Source organism: Rhinichthys klamathensis, unplaced genomic scaffold (genome assembly GCF_029890125.1).
Source record: "Rhinichthys klamathensis goyatoka isolate OS25496 unplaced genomic scaffold, OSU_Roscu_1.1 h1tg000032l_1, whole genome shotgun sequence".
Classification (NCBI taxonomy): Eukaryota; Metazoa; Chordata; class Actinopteri; order Cypriniformes; family Leuciscidae; genus Rhinichthys; species Rhinichthys klamathensis.
The window spans coordinates 90,432-108,254 of record NW_026606581.1 but is presented as its reverse complement, the minus strand read 5'-3'; the positions used below and the strand labels follow the sequence as shown (position 1 = coordinate 108,254).

The 17,823-nt window shown below is 39.2% G+C and overlaps 1 protein-coding gene across 5 annotated transcripts in view; it reads right to left on the bottom strand.

Annotated features, from left to right (window-relative positions):
• ktn1 (kinectin 1) overlaps nt 1-17,016 on the bottom strand; it is a 73,661-nt gene extending 56,645 nt beyond the window's left edge. For 3 of the 5 annotated variants that reach the window (XM_056245466.1, XM_056245467.1, XM_056245470.1), the window contains exons 1-6: nt 16,849-17,016; nt 3,063-3,697; nt 1,691-1,870; nt 1,089-1,241; nt 674-804; nt 431-544 (exon numbers count right to left, since the gene is read on the bottom strand). In XM_056245466.1, coding sequence (XP_056101441.1) covers nt 431-544; nt 674-804; nt 1,089-1,241; nt 1,691-1,870; nt 3,063-3,696 — 1,212 coding nt within the window. In that variant the 5' untranslated portion in view covers nt 3,697; nt 16,849-17,016. The remainder of the gene's footprint in view (nt 1-430; nt 545-673; nt 805-1,088; nt 1,242-1,690; nt 1,871-3,062; nt 3,698-16,848) is intronic. The other 2 variants (XM_056245468.1, XM_056245469.1) reach the window with 2 other exon arrangements.
• Between the last annotated feature and the right edge of the window lie 807 nt (nt 17,017-17,823).

Here is a 17,823-nt window from a genome sequence, read left to right as displayed (position 1 = left end):
GCTGACAGTTATATTTATGGTGTGCTTACAGTGCAATTATGTGGCACTTTACAAAAGTAAAAAAACTCAGAAAATGTTAATTAGTCATTATTATTATTATAACAGGTTATAATTGCTGTTAATAGCTAATTATTCAGAACCTTATTTCTTAGAAATTTTTATTTAATATTTACAACCCTGATTTGTGTGATGTGGTTATTTTCTAGTAATAAACTTTAAAAAATGTAATCAAATAATAACCAATCAATCAATGTAAATCAATGTTCTAATAATAGAGTAATGAGACTCTTTCCTTGATATATCTGAAAAACTAATTTTTTATTTTAAGTGGGACATTAATTTGAACCCTGTTCATGAAAAGTGCCACATATATCCAAACCAGGAAGCCTGGTACTCACATCAGGAAACATAAGAGACATAAATGACTAACCTGGCTTAACTGTTTGACTTTGCCCTTGGCAATGGACGCCTCCTCCTGTAGCGTGCTCAGAAGACGATCCTTCTCTGCGAGCTGCTGGGCCGAAGGCTCAAACTTAGCTGCAGACTAAGAAAACACAACCAGACAAATCATCAGAAATTTGACTACTCAAACTTCCAATCCTGAACATATTTCATTGCTGCATGACGGCAAAAAACACTAAACAAAAAGTGAAAGTGAACCTCATCCTCTAACCTTGTACCAGTTGTCCAAAGCATTGGGACTCTTGTCTCTGAGCAGCGAGACGAGACTGACCACATCAGTATCTGACAGCACCAGTCCACTCAGACCGGCCAGCAACTCCTTCAGCTTCACCTCAGAGTTCTCTGCACAAAAACAGACACATCAGTTCACACCGCCTTCAGGACATATTCTAAGTCAAGAAGATTGCATGCATCTTTCGTGGAGAAGGCCATTCCATTATGCTTTGTACGAGGCTCAGTGGAACAAATATTCCAAGATGGTGGAGAATATGGGCGAAATGCTGATTCTGAATATACTTAAGTATCAATAAAATTGTTTTAAATAATTAAGATCCGACTATTTTCCCCACATATTATACCCATATACATGTGCTACTGTAAAACATGCATTAAAAGATGCCAAGTACCTTTGTTGGTTTCACTCTTCTGTTTCTTGCCATGTTTGGTGGGCGCGGGAGCAGGAGGCGGTGTCTCGTTGTTTTGGTTGCTCTGGTGGTTTGTCGGGGCAGCGGAGTCAGTTTGAGCGACTGGGGCAGAGGACAGGACATGTACCTCATCCACTGAAACAAATATGACCACAGGAGTCACTTAAGGAATAAGTTATGCAAAACTAAAATTGTGTCATCATTCATCTATGGAGAAGTTTAAAAGAATGTTCATGCGGCTCTTTCCCATACAATATCAGTGAATGGGGATGAACACTTTAAAGCAAGAATAAAAGTCTTAAGAACATTTTTGTCATGGAAATATTTTTAAATATGCAGTTTAAATATGCACGAATGAGTTACGAAAGCTTATAACCACTTTCATGGTGCTTTTTTTGCTGTTTTGGAGAAACAAACTTGGACAAACCCTCTAAACACACAAAGGTAACAGAATCGCCATTGGCTAGTAAGTTTACTCTGGTGTCAGTATGATTTTATGTTTTTCAAAGAAGTCTTTTCTCACTGTTGACTCAACTCTGCGAATTTTATCCTCTCTAGTTTGTCTTATTTTGGTGTCTTCCTACCTGTGACAACAGGTTCCACCTTCTGCTTCTTCTTTCGACGGCCACTGCCGCTGGAGGCAGTAGGTGGCGCTGCTGTAGTAACAGGGGCGGCTCCGTCTTGAACCTTTACCTCCATGATCACAGGCTCCTCCTTCACCACACGAGGAGACAGATCGAGCTTGACCTCAGGTGGATGCTCTTCTGTGTGAAAAGAGAGCTAGTTATCTTCATAGAGGAACATAAGAAAAGAACTTTCAAAAATGATTTTGTGTCTCGCCCATTCTGAAATTGCCATGTGTTACCATGCATGCAACATCTTTTAAGTTAAAATATTTAGCCAAAATTTTTCCATTTTGGAATCATTTGCAAAGATCACTGACGTTAAATTAGCGCTTCCCTGATGATATGTTTTTAAGGTGTCAGTGTCTATATTGTGTAGAGTTGGGACAACTTTTAATGGACTTGTACTTGTGATGGACTCTGATGCATTTTACTCTGACTTGAGTTGGACTTTAAGTCCAAGTTGAGTCCACGGCTATTGGTGAAATACATTCAGGACAGTTGACGGAAATGTCACTGGACCAATTGGTGTCGCATGTGTTTTTAAAGGGATACTCCACTTTTTTTGGAAATAGGCTCATTTTACAACTCCCCCAGAGTTAAACTGTTGAGTTTTACCGTTTTTGAATCCATTCAGCCGATCTCCGGTTCTGGCGGTACCACTTTTAGCATAGCTTAGCATACATCATTGCAGTGGACAAGACCATTAGCATTTCTAAAAAAAAAAAAAGACCAGATATTTTTCCTTAAGTAGTTCCGTTGTGTTGATAAGGTAGCCTATTTTCAGGCGCTGAGTCATATCATTACGCCTGCTGCACTCATGGTACGGCAGTGAAGTTTCTTGATTACTACGCAGGAATGAGAGTATAGTTCCTAGCCATACCAGCCTAGAAAATCGCAACTTTACATTTTCCGTCGGTCTTAGTGCACGATGTAACTACAGAAGAGTCAAGTTTTAAATAGGAAAAATATCGAAACTCTTTGGTCATTTTTTTTTTTTAGAAATGCTAATGGTCTTGTCCACTTCAATGATGTATGCTAAGCTATGCTAAAAGTGGTAGCGCCAGAACCGGAGATCGGCTGAATGGATTCAAAAACGGTAAAACTCAACAGTTTAACTCTGGGGGAGTTGTAAAATAAGCCTATTTCCAAAAAAAGTGGAGTATCCCTTTAAGTCTTGCCAGTTTGAACGGTCGAGCGATTTTAGGTTGTTCAAGCACAATAAGACGTGAAAGCCTAATATCCCTACTGTAACAGAAAAATCACAAACTGCTCTGACCACTTACATGGCATTTGCTTGACACACATTCACATTTGTAAGTAGTCCACTCACCAGACTCACTCTTCTGCTTCTTGGCTTTCTTTTTGCCGGTAGTCTCAGCTGGGACAGGGGGCGTGGCCTGAGGTGGGCTGGACTGCTTGGTCAGCGGGATGGCTTGCTCTTTACGGACTGCAGGTTTTGAACCATTGACTTCCGGTTCTTCTGAGGCAGGAGGAGTAGTTGGGGTGGTACGGGAAAGCGGTACAACCGTTGGGGCAGGAGTTGGAGAGGCTTTTGGCTTCTTCTCTTTCTTCTTCCTCTCTCTTATCCCGGACGGAGGTTCTGCCAGGATAGGCGCAGCAACAGGTGGACTCATGGGTACCGCCTCAGAATCCTCATCATTTGAGGCAGGGCTAGTGGCATCAGATGTATCGAAATCCCTCAGGTCTTCCTCCGACTCGCCGCCTCCACCTCCTCCTCCCACTCCACTTCCGCCGGTCTCCTTCTTCTTGTTCTTCTTTTTCTCGTTCTTCTTACGAGCCTCGGGCTTGGCGGGAGGCAGTTTAAGGTCTTTTTTCTGGCGGGCCAGAACCTCATCGTAGGAAGTCTCTTTCATGAAGAGCCAGAAAAAGAGGAACATGAGAGCGATTACCAGCGACGGTGCCAGGATGAGAAGGTACTGTGAGTCAACCATGTCCAGCGCCATTCTAAAAGAACACAAAGAGCAGAAAGACAAGGTGAGCACAAATGTTCAGTCCAGCAGGATGCATGACAACAGGGCCGAACAAACAACTGAATACTGCAATCTACAAAGAATCAACATTGTTTATGTCAGGCATGCAAAACTCAGTTCCTTGAGGGACAGCCACAGCCTTAACACTGCAGCGTTTAGTTTCGAACCCTGCTCTAACACACATACCTGTAGATCAGGATCAGGTGTTTATATTTAGGGTTCAAGTAACAGTTTTGCACCCCTGGTCTATTTGGACCTGCTGTATAGTCTTTATAGTAGGCTAAGTGTGCTTGCTAACAATGACAAAATGCGCATTTTGAAGATTAAATCTTGCTTTTGCAAATTTCTACGTGGCTTTTCAGTTTCTCTCACCCACCGATACAGATTTTGATGACAATTCTGCACTTCAGCTAAATGGCACATCGTAGGAGTGTAAGAAAATACCGATACATAGCACGATATTATGTTTGATAATACTGTATAGATTCTCAAAAACACTGTCGATATATATTTATTTGTTATACTTCCAAGATTCGTGTCAGTGGCTTTGTGTTTGGTTTAACCCTGACCCCTATATGGCAGTGTCATCTCAGAATGTAAACTGTGACGTAGAGAAGCACAAGGGTGTATCGCTAACGTTAGCATTAGCAAAGCCAAGATGATAGAATTGTACCAGCTCCTGCCACGGTGTACAGCGCTGAAGCTGAATCCAAACACATTGAATCCAAGAGCTCGCTTAACATCCCGAAGCCATCCGCGTTGCTGAGAGTGGCGTCTCGAAAGAATATGTAAATATGTACCACTCTCACTCTCACTTTCCTCTCGATACCAAAATAAACTCACAACAAAAATGACAGCAGCAAGAAAGCATCTGATCATAGCGGTGTGGATATTTGCAATTCAGCACTCAAGTAAAGGCACTTTAGATGCAGATGCTCTAAAGCAAGCAGTAAATATAAAAAACAGTGTCAAGCAGAGGACTAACAGCACTTTCTGTTGTTAATACTGTGTGTGTAAAGAATCCTGCACTTTACCATTTTCCCTTAGCTTAGATTGAACAAAATAGCGATTAGTGATATAAATGCAGATCCCCCTGTTTTGATTAAATCAAGTTTTTGCTCAGATTTTATGCATATGGTCTTATGGTGGTGTTCTTTATGAGAGTTTTTCTAACATTAGATCCTCTTCCTAAAATACAAGGAATATTGCAATACATCACCTTTCTTACAGTATTGCAATATATTCTTGGCGATACAAGAATTGTGGGCGGCAGTGGCTCAGTGGTTCATGTGGGTTGTCTACAAACCGGAAGGTTGGTGGTTCAATCCTCGGTTCCACCTGACCAAGTGTCGAGGTGTCCATGAGCAAGATTCCTAACCCCGGCTGCTCCCGACGAGCTGGATGGCGCCTTGCATGGCTGCCGTCACCCGTCGGTGTATGAATAAGTGAGTGAATGGTAAATGTGAGGCAAATGTAAAGCGCTTTGGTGGCCATTGGGTCTGTAAAAGCGCTATATAAATGCAGTCCATTTACCATTTATTTACACAGATTCAAACGCTGATAATATGCTTCATATTGGGGCGAATGAAGTTTTGGACAGCACTAAAAAGAAGATAACACTGGTGACATGTAGAAGCCTACATTGCAAGCTTTTCAAACTATACATCACTATTACTAAAACATATCACTGTTTTGCTGTAGTAACGGTTTCTTGATAAATATAAAGGGGGAATCTATTAACTTAATTTAATACAACTGTGGATGTCATAAGCTAAAAAAAAAAAAGTGTGGCTTTGCTAGGCTGTGAAGTAAACCAAACGCTATAGGCTATTTAATAAAAAGAGGACTTACTCTGTGATATGCACGCTCACTTATTTCAAGAGAAAAACTTCACTTTTCAAGCCATTTCACTGGACCTTAGGGTGTTTTGATTGACCCAAATATCTGGATATATAGAGAAGGGCCATATACAACACAACTACATGTATACCACATCAGATCACCCCTGAATTGAATCAATCTCATTATCATCTTAAACAACATGAGATAAAGATATGTATCGTCAATTTGCTAACAGACTATGCCGCTGCCACAGCCCTTTGTTGTTTCACCAGTTGCCATTTAAAGGCAGAGCATAACAGAACGCCTCAGGCATAGCAAAATCAGCACACCTTCCTTAGAAAAAGAAAAAAAAGAAATCATGGCACACTTATTCAGCAAGTTGCATAAGATGTTCTAATATGGCCAACCAACAGTATACATAGAAACGCCTCCTCTTCTATGTTTGACATCTACTTCTTTCTTTTACTCTAAAAAGCACACCTCCTCCATATCTCCGGCGTGTCTGTTCCACCTCCACTCTCACACAGTGGTATGAGCCAATTAGTGTGTGCTGAGGGCAGCAATCTGGGTTTACTTATTGACACCGAGCTAAGTACCTGTTAGCAAGTGACACTCGCTCACACACGTCCTTTTTTCTCAGCATGAACCGAGACTGTATAGGAGTAATATGATCACTGAGCTAAATAAGAACGCAGCTAAAACTGCCTCTATTATTTATATATAAATGAATAGTATTTCTTTGTTGAACAGATGACTCCGCGGAGCTACACCAACCCAGAACGGTCATTCAAGACACCCTTGCTAACTCGATTGACATCCTAAACTCAAGTGCAGAGGGGCTTTGCAAGCAACAAAAATATCCAGCCGGGAAAATGTCACTCCAGTCCGCTGACGCAGAGTGGTCTCAGATCTGAAAACGGCACTGACTCCCCCCTCAATGCTAATCTGTCCAAAGCTCAGCCATTTAAGGCCTCAGTGCAGAAAAAACATCTGTTCAGGCTGAATGTCAATCTTGCGCCTGGTTGATATTAAAGCCAGGGGAAGAAAATAATGTCCCCCCCCCCCAAAAAAAAACCCTCCATGTTAGTCTGACCAGTGCTATTTTAGTATCACTGATATAACTATTATAATTTAATATTATTCATTAGATTTTTTAAAATATATTTTCAGTTTTCATTTTAATTTCAGTTCAAGTTTTAGTAATTTAGTGTTTGTCAATTTCACTTATTTATTTTAATGTCTAGGCCTATGTATAGTTTATATTAAGTTTTAGATATTTTAGTACTTAAACATTAAAGGTACAATATGTAGGTTTTTTTTTCGCCACAAGAGGGCGCAGTTTCCAACAATAACAAAGCGTAGGTTGATGACGCAGTGATGAGCTGAATGATGGGACTTGCTGTCAAGCTGATGGATCTAATAATGTTTATGGATGAGTGCAAACATTCATGTTTTTAACATCACAGTAGTATGAAGCAGGTCGTGATTGCTAAAGAGACAGATATCACACGCGAGTCCCGCGGATATAAAGGAATAAGGACATTTAATTCTACCGAACTACCCGCGAGTGCTGGATTACTCACACAGGTCAGTTTATTAGACGAATTAAACGTGTGAGGTAACGCAGCGCTGCTTCACTCGGTCTAACGTTACACTATCACACTAAACGGCATTTAAATGTGTGTTGAAAGTTATAATGTTATACTACGTGTTGGTTCGTTTGCTATACGAAAACTAGCAGTAAGCTAGATCAACATTAGAATAACATACTGACCATATTCTAACATTTCATCATGTTGAGCTAACGTTATATAACATTGATTTGTTTTATGTACATTTGCTCACCTGTCTAATAAAGCTGTCAAGTCGTGACTCGTAAAGCTCTGTCAAGTCCAAGTTAGTTGCGGACGTGGAGCTCTCGGCATCTCAAAAACGCCACGCTGATATTGATCCTCATTTTAGTTCTCCTTGTTTGTCCCAAAGTCTGCTTGCCATGATCTATGTTTGAAAGAAACGAGAACTGCGTGCCGCTAAACGTTACGCACTACGCAGTTGTCCGCGTCTGTCGCCATGGTTACGTCATGGCTATGGCAGTACGAGCGGAAACCGATGATAGCGCGGATATTGCGTCATTGACAGGCGACATTTTCTTCCGCGACGGCCACTTATTGAAAATGGGAATTTCTCTAAAATAAAAAATCTTTGGAGACTTTTGGGATATTGTAAGTACACAACTGCAGGAAATATATCACACTGTGCAAGTGATTTTTGGATATTTTATTACAAAATGCTTACATATTGTACCTTTAACTAAACGAAAATGAGAAATGCTGCATTGGAAACTAGCTGAAATAAAATAAGTTTAGTTTTTTTTTAATGTTTTATATCTGTATAAAAACCTAAAGTCTGACAGAAAGAAAAAAAAATGGTAACACTTTACAATAAGGTTTCTTTTGTTAACATTAAAGTATTTATTAATCTTAAAGTTCACTCTTTCCCCGCCATCGTTTTTTTTTTTTTTTTTTTTTTTTTTAAGTAACCAGCCAGCGCCAACGTTTTTGGTCATTTTCCAAAAAAATTCATGGCCCCCAGAATATTTTCTAGTACGAATATCTGAACATGCAATCCACCAAAAGAATAAATCATTAAAAAAGATTAATAAATTATGTAACAAATGTATTGCTCATCAAAACATTATTACCCAAGAAAAAAAAAAAAAAATCAATGTTTCGTCTGATGTATAATTACGACTAGGCAACAAGGAAAAGACAGCCTCCTGATGGAAGCCATAAAAGTGGACGTTTGGTTGAGTGCTTTCGTACAGAATCCAAAGCAAACAGAAACAGTGCCCTGTTGTGCTGGATGACACGCATGACTGAGTTCTGCCTTCAGGACAGTGAGGAAAACCAACGACAAGAAGCACCAGGTCCTGGAACGGCCTGGCTCTCTGTCTGAGAGCAAAAGCAAAAGTCTGTTCGGTTCAGCGTGTCCGAGAGATCCACTGTGCTGGGAATCTGGATAAGCCGATTACATTATGAATACATTTAGGAGCACCATTCTATTACAATTTCCCAGGAGTCCTTAAAGAGGCCATCAGTCTAACACACTCCATTTTCCACTCACATCTCACAACGTTACTTAGTGCACATAAATAAAAGAGTTCACATGCAACTTTATTTCTTGGAAATAGTCTCTTGTTGGCTATGTCATTCTCTTAAAAAGCAATTAGTCCCAAGGCAGACCGAGAGAATTAGGGTGGAACTGGAATGCTTGTCATTTACTAAATACGTTCATGCACATTACGGTAAATATTTTTTCTAATTCGTTTATACTTTCAGCTACCAGGATGTCAGCATCTAAAACATTTTAAAATTTATTCTGCAGAATTTCTCTGATTTATCATCATAATGATAATGATGCATAAAATAAGAAATATAACGATAATGGGCTTGAGAAATATTTTCTACCAATATTTTTTTTTACATAATTGGTATATTGATTATTGGGTCTATCAATACATGGGAGCATGTGGTGTGTAGTGAGTGAGTACCTAAAACTGCATTCACAGGCAAAGTATCTTAATATACAACTTTAATATATTGCTTGGACAATTACACAACTTTTTAAATGTTTAGTTCAACAATCAGATTGCAAAAAAAGAGAGAAAAGACAAAGATAAAACTAAAGTTGTGAAGAAATTTTTGTTTTGCATAAACAATGACATAAATAACAATTAAATTCATTATTAATAGTAAAATATTCTAAATTCATGTTTTATTTTTGATTCATGTTTATTTTAGCTGAGGCGAGACGCTATCAGACTCTGATGTTGAATGACAAATTAACTAAATTCATACACTACACAGTTGAGTTCATAGTGTGTTGTGCATCCTTTGGGACACAACTAATCATCTCTGTGTACATGCATGGACAAGAGCCTAAATGTCTGGGGCTGCAGTTACCTTTCCTTTAATGAACTAATGTAAGGGACTAATCTACATTAATCAGTAATACTCCATTAAACTATAAATATTATGACTTGCATTGCATTTCTTCACATTTCAATATAGGTACATTTCAAACCAGCACTATCATGTTATCTTACCATGTGTGGGGTAACTTCATTTTTTTTATTTTTTTTTTATTATGAATTCTTTTATTCAGCAAGAATGCATTAAATTGCTCAAAATTGATAAAGACATTACAAAAATAAACGCTGTTCTTTTGAACGTTCAGTTCATCAAATAATCCTGAAAAAACGTATCATGGTCTTCCACAAAAATCTTAAGCAGCACAACACTAATAATAAAAAAAGAGATGTTTAATAAATCAGCATATTTAAAAGATTTTTAAAGAAGATTAGCAATGATACGGAAAATCCAGCTTGCATCGCGGGGAATAAATTATATTTTAAAATCTATAATCAAATATGATAATAAAAAAGAAAATACTTGCGTGAAAGCTAAGGGAAATGAAGGAAAGGAATTTCGGAAACATGCAAGACGGGACAAGCAGCTGTTGAGGTGCAAGCACAATCTGCTCATTGCCCTTACTTGCATATTCCTAGTTAAGTAAGTGGAAACATTTCTTTGGCTTCACACATCCCTGTGCACAGAGAACAAAGTGGAAATGGGTGTGGTGCGCTCACTTGCTCTGAACTGCGTGTGCTTTTCTTTGTCCTGCCGAGAGGAAAGCCAAAACAAAGCTGAGAATCACTGAGAAGCGGTGTGTCTGAACGCGGCCACAGGATGAGGTGTTTCGGCAGATCTGTGAGAGACTGTTGCGTTATGCAGCACACTGGACCTGTGGCCTTGTATCTGGTCAACAACACTATCCCCGGTTTCAAAGACAAGGCTTAAAGCCTCTGACATATCTTGAAATATGTCATTGTTTTGTCAAGATGCACACCAGTAATGTTTTTTTTAAGGCATGTTTATAAAAGCTACTAAATATCCCAATTGAACTAAGGCCTAATCCTGGTTTAATCTAAACCCTGTCTGTGAAACCAGGCCTATGCGTGTCTCTAATCTGGATCCGTAAACACTTCGCCTGGCTATGTTCAGAATGGCTTACCACTCTCACTAGTTCTGCTATAGTACAGTATGCGAACTGTCTGCATGCATGGAATATCCGGTTGGCCTACATTTTCCAATGTGTAAACCTGAGTTTAAGCCGGGCTCAGATAACAGGAGTTTTTAAAAATTAACCGAAAGTGAAATCACGCACATAAAGGAGAATCTCCACAGATTTTCTTCTTTTAAATCTCAAACCTGCACACACTACAAGATTTGAAAATCATGGCACATCTTACACTACAAGATATTCTTAAAGTCCCCCTGTGGTGAAAATCAAGCTTTTAAAGTTGTTTATATGCCTATGAGGTGTTTTTAATGTGCTTTAGGACAAAGCATGTGCAAATTCATGAGTATTTTATCCTTAAAACTGCAGTGAACCAAAGACAGTCCCAAAAACGCGGTTTGAAATCGCTGGTGTTTCTGTCGTCACAAACTACCTTGTAACCAATCACATCAACACGCGGATCTCTGACCCGGTGTGAGTGAGTGGAGGCGGGACTAATTTGCGAATTCATAGAACCGCGTATACTAAATGAGGCAAGTATGTAGAGTTAAATTTAAGCTATTTTAAGGCATGAAGGCAAAAAAGTTTAAATATGTAATTTTGGTGATCAACGATGAGTTTTAAGGGATAAAATGATTGACTACAGGGGGACTTCAAGATTATCATGCCAGATTTAGCACCTCACGTGATCTCACGGGAAAGCGGACGTAAAGAAAATAGATACTGTGTCGCGGACGGCAGCGTGCCGTAGACATTATTTGAGGAGACATTATAAAGGACACGACTGTGTTGTTGCAACATTTCGACCATCTCCTATCTCTTTGAAAGGAAAACATCAAATTTTCCAAAACCGTTCGCCAAGCTTACGATTAAATTTTAAATCACCAATGAAATCTGGTCTCTTAACAAATTTGGTTTCTAAAGGCTCGAATCAGAAAAAAAAAAAAAACTGTCCTGAATTTTTTAGCCTGGACGAAGCAGATGCGCAGTAGAGCATCTCAGAACACTGCCTGTTGCTATAGCAACCAGAGCTTCTAACAGCAGCTGCAGTGACACAATGACTTTACTAATCATCGATTGGCTCTTTCATTTAGAAGGCGGGGCTTATTCGCTATTCACATTCTCTCATTCATAAGTAATCAGAGTGCACCGTCTCCCTATATATAATGTCTTTGTTTATTTAGGCATTACACAGAGCGAAGATGAAAAGCAAATGCCATTGAAACTTTTCTAAAGACAGTCGGTTCCCTCTTACATGTTCATAGAATTAATTTAGACTATTATGCTGAACATGGGGTGGTGATGGCGCAGTGGATAAGACACAAACCTTTGGTGTGAGAGATCCGGGTTCGAATCCACTGTGAGACACCAATGTGTCCCTGAGCAAGACACTTAACCCCTAGTTGCTCCAGAGGCGTGCGACCTCTAACATATATAGCAATTGTAAGTCACTTTGGAAAAAAGCATCAGTTAAATTAATAAATGTAAGTGAGTATTTCAAATCACGAAAATCAAATATGGTTTAAATGATAAGTAAAATATGAAACGGTAATATTAACCATCAGGAATTTTTATGGTGGTTTAACATCAAGGTAACGGTTTCATTTAGTGGTTGACTGATATATATCGCCAAAGCCGATATTGGCCATTTTTTTAATTATCAGAATCGGCTGATATGATATGTATCATATGCTGATATGATATGAACGACAGCATTTTCCCACTTCATTAGGTGACGGTCTCTCTTAACGAAAAAGTATTATAGCGTTAATATTATAGAAACAGAAACAAGTAGTTGCCATCTAAAGTATAACTTTTTTTTATCAAGTTCAATTGTTCATAGAATTCATTTTCAAATTATTTCTAATTTAGTAAATATGATGTAACAAACCAAATATAATTGCAGTAAATGCCAAGTATGTTTTTGCTATCTTCAAATTAAATAGTTTGATGTCAGCCATCGGTCACCCAGCTCTCCAAGATATCGGCCATCAAAAAATGTATATTGGTCGGCCACTAATCCAGCTTTACTATAATTTGTTCTGAACAATTTAAAACAATCAAACAGTCTCTCAGACCCATGTAAGAAAAAGAAACCCCTTTGTTTGTAAGTCAGGAGGCACAGGAAGTTAAAATGAAGTCATCTACTAGTCTTATTACATAAACTCCTCTCTTTGTTTAAATACACACACTACTAAGAACAATGATTCAGACAAAGAGAGGAAACTATATTGCTGGCTGCAAAGGCAACATGGCGTGAAAAGAGCAGCTCCACACCAATATAAACAAAGTTCTCTAACAGTATCTACAAAATGCCCCAAGAACACTATTTTCTTTACTGTAATAACATTTTGTATAAGGAAGTTGGGGCTGGACATACACTCACCGGCCACTTTATTAGGTACCCCATGCTAGTAACGGGTTGGACCCCCTTTTGCCTTCAGAACTGCCTCAATTCTTCGTGGCATAGATTCAACAAGGTGCTGGAAGCATTCCTCAGGGAGTTTGGTCCATATTGACATGATGGCATCACACAGTTGCCGCAGATTTGTCGGCTGCACATCCATGATGCGAATCTCCCGTTCCACCACATCCCAAAGATGTTCTATTGGGTTGAGATCTGGTGACTGTGGAGGCCATTTTAGTACAGTGAACTCATTGTCATGTTCAAGAAACCAATTTGAAATGATTAGAGCTTTGTGACATGGTGGAAGTAGCCATCAGAGGATGGGTACATGGTGGCCATAAAGGGATGAACATGGTCAGAAACAATGCTCAGGTAGGCCGTGGCATTTAAACGATGCCCAATTGGCACTAAGGGGCCTAAAGTGTGCCAGGAAAACATCCCCCACACCATTACACCACCACCACCAGCCTGCACAGTGGTAACAAGGCATGATGGTTCCATGTTCTCATTCTGTTTACGCCAAATTCTGACTCTAACATCTGAATGTCTCAACAGAAATCGAGACTCATCAGACCAGGCAACATTTTTCCAGTCTTCAACTGTTCAATTTTGGTGAGCTCTTGCAAATTGTAGCCTCTTTTTCCTATTTGTAGTGGAGATGAGTGGTACCCGGTGGAGTCTTCTGCTGTTGTAGCCCATCCGCCTCAAGGTTGTGCGTGTTGTGGCTTCACAAATGCTTTGCTGCATACCTCGGTTGTAACGAGTGGTTATTTCAGTCACTGTTGCCCTTCTATCAGCTCGAACCAGTCTGGCCATTCTCCTCTGACCTCTGGCATCAACAAGGCATTTCCGCCCACAGAACTGCCGCTCACTGGATGTTTTTTCTTTTTCGGACCATTCTCTGTAAACCCTAGAGATGGTTGTGCGTGAAAATCCCAGTAGATTAGCAGTTTCTGAAATACTCAGACCAGCCCTTCTGGCACCAACAATCATGCCACGTTCAAAGTCACTCAAATCAACTTTCTTCCCCATACTGATGCTCGGTTTGAACTGCAGGAGATTGTCTTGACCATGTCTACATGCCTAAATGCACTGAGTTGCCGCCATGTGATTGGCTGCTTAGAAATTAAGTGTTAACGAGCAGTTGGACAGGTGTACCTAATAAAGTGGCCGGTGAGTGTATACTTTTTGTTTTAATAACATCATAAATCATACTTTTTAATAACATCACAGCGAAGGACCATGATTAGATACTTGTCTAGTGGTAATAGTGGGAGGGGCATTCTCATTCTTAAGAGCATCTGATAGGACAGAAATGTGTACACACCCCTGGGTGCAATAGTGTTGCCCACTTTTTCAGTAGCCTTGGTTAGAAAAGTACTTTTCACATTGGGATAAAAAAAGAAGTCTGTTGCAGAGTTATATCCTTAAACCAAACCAATCAAGCTACGAGGTGAATCACAACATAAAAACGTTGATCTGAGGCAACAAAGCATTTCACAACCTGACAAACCCGAATGGCCTTAATGAAGGATTGCAAACGACAATCAAAATAAAATGATGGATAAATATATATATAAAACTATTGAAGATGTAATGTATATAGAAACAATATCTCTCTTAACGAAAAAGTATTATAGCGTTAATATTATAGAAACAGAAACAAGTATTTGCCATCTAAAGTATAACTTTTTTTATCAAGTTCAATTGTTCATAGAATTCATTTTCAAATTATTTATTTCTAATTTAGTAAATATGATGTAACAAACCAAATATAATTGCAGTAAATGCCAAGTATGTTTTTGCTATCTTCAAATTAAATAGTGTGATCTATGGCATGCACCGATATGAACATTTTAGGCGATACGATAACCGATAATTATTTATATTTGAAAGCTGATAACTAATATATTGGCAGATTAATCTAAATCCAAATTTTTATATAATTTTTTCAGAGCCTGATTACAAAAACAAAAGTCTCACCATTAAATCCATGTCCCAAGCACACAATTATAATTATTTTCTCATTATAATTTTATGTAGCCTATATGACAGACTTTCATTCATTCACTTTCACAAGTTGCACTTAAATGTATTTTCCTTTTTTAAGTGAATGCAATTATATTTTCAAGTGATTCAAAACCATCATGGCGAACACCAGTGCGTATCTGAAGTGTTTCAGCTGAAGGGAATAATCCATTATTTATAGGCTTTAATATATCGGCCGATAACAATAACATTAAAAATTAACATATATCGGCCGATATCGATATGGTGGCCGACATATCGTGCATCCCTAAAACATTTCAGTAGAATAATAGCGTAGGTTGATTAAGCTATTCGCAGTGCTTCATAGCAGTGGGGCGGGCATTGAAGAGTTATTTTGATGTGATTTACTTGTTTCGATTCAGTTTTTTAGCAGAATAATGGCTAATGTATGTCCAGGAATTCCACTGTTAAACATGATTTAAAAAATAAATTGAAATAATTAGGACTAGTTGCTTCAACAGAAAGATATAACATCAATTAACGGAGTAGGTCTGTCTTTAAAGTCACAATGAAATCAAAATGGACAATTCTTATTTTTTTTTAATGAAACATCACCGTATCTATTATAAATGATTTATCATTATTTTATAATTCATGTGCCCTGGTTATCTTTAATGAAAATAAAACCCCTCCCCTCTTGCAGCTCATCTCTTCTCTGATGATGCGTTTACTGGCACGAGGGCGGGACAACCTGTCACTCACATGGCATAGACCAATAGCTAATGAGAATGATCCAATCAATTCCTGAGGACTTTAAAGGTTTATATGTTATCATTCAAAATCAATTCCCCTATGGAGAAAATGAATGGGGTTTTTACTTCCTGGAACCTGAAAGTTGCTGTCTAAATGAGTCAGAGATATTTTAGGGTTATTTTTTTCATCATAAATTACTGTATACTTTAAACCTGCTAAATAGTAGAACTTTTAGAAATGCTATAGATAAAAGACGGATTAAAAAGCAACAATTTGCTGATTTCATGAGGTCTTTTAACGACTGGGATGCATATAGGCTTCCTTCTGTTTCTTAGAAGACAGGTCAGTGCGCATGCGCTAACTTATGGCGACTATTTAAAGCCACCCATCTACTACTGACAGATAATCCTTTCCGTTAGCTTCATCAAGGGAAGTGTGCAACCCTGAAGGGCTACTTAAATCAAACCAGGCTCTAATGGCAGCGACAAGTTCAAACAAACCAATATATTATTTTCATTGTGAGATCTACGATAAGACAACATAAAGTGGGGGCAAGGAGCAAAGTCCCTCGCTGAAATTACTTCATGCCAGTAAAGATTTAAAGTTGGTCGTGACGTTTAATAAGGAACTGACTGACACCTCATATGACTGACCAAATAACCAGCAGCAGAAGCATGAGACTGCCCAGTCAAGCATGTAATGTGAAAAACAGCAGGGAAATGAGAACATATCTTCAGCTCTATCGCACTGATTAGTATTACTAGCTTAGCTTAGCTGTATATAGAGAGGCGTGCCGTGGATTGATTGGACATCATCAGCTTGTTCAGCAGGTTTAAAACCCCCATGCGAAGCACATATTTACGGTCGACCGACAGCTAGAATCTCAGGTCTTCACGGTTTAAATCCACACCCTTGTCCTGAGCAAGGGTGCCTGTGTTCCGTCGGCATGGCATGAAGGATCTGCGGAGCGAGAAGTGCGCTAGGCCCCGTGTGATCTGCTCCATTCACTCGCGCTTCACTTCACTATCTGTGTATAAAGCCGCTGCTTCACGTACCTGCGGTGGTGTCCTCGCGGTTATTGTTATTGTCAGGATGTAAAGGCGTTCCTGAAGGGGAAGCGCTGTGGACTGCGGCTCCGGCCCGGTTGTAGGCGGCACGTCTGCTGGTTTCGCTTTGGCAGGGTCAGGTCAGTGTGGAATGAAACGCACAGTGAGGGAAGAAGACGGAACTCTGCCAGAGAGACCGGGGGTGACGGGTTACGGAAATCTCGCGAGAAGAGCAGGTCTTGCTGTTGGTGAATGGGTTGGGCTCTTGAGGGAGCTCAGTCAGAACAGCACAGCTACAGAACTTTATTTCTTTTATTTTAACCCTGTTAAGCTTGACGTACAATAATAGTCAGAAAAGTCTAATTTAAAAAAGAAAATCTAAAAATTGCATGTGTTTTATGTTTTATCCTACAATGATTAATACATCAGGCTTTTATGACCTATATTATAATATGAGAATTTGGAGCTCATTCTTGAAAAGGAAAAAAACCCACCTCAGTTTCATTGAGAACCAAACTGAGCAAGCAATTTGGTGGATATTTATATGGCCAGAAAATAATTTGAAATTTTGTAAGTCAATGAGATCTTTATAACAGTGGCCCTCCAGGACCGAGTTTTGACACCCCTGGGTTAGGGTACAGTTGGATATTCAGCTCCACCCATTAGGCTCAAATTACATTTACCTCTCCAGGCTGGACGTCTAGCGACGAGGAGGAGATAGACATAAACTCCAACCATTTTCTCTGCAGTCAGCAGCCTCTCTTGTTTTGTCTCAAGATGCACACCAGTAATGTTTTTTTTTCTAACTTATAATAGCTACTTCAATATCCTAATTGAACTAAGGTCTAATCCTGGCTTAATCTAAGCCCTGTCTGTGAAACCAGGCCTATATCTCTCAATAATATGTCTTAGTAAGAGGATATAAATGCATAGTTTTTGTGATCAAAGAGAGATCAAGAGGTGCATCATGGTCAAACCAGTTGA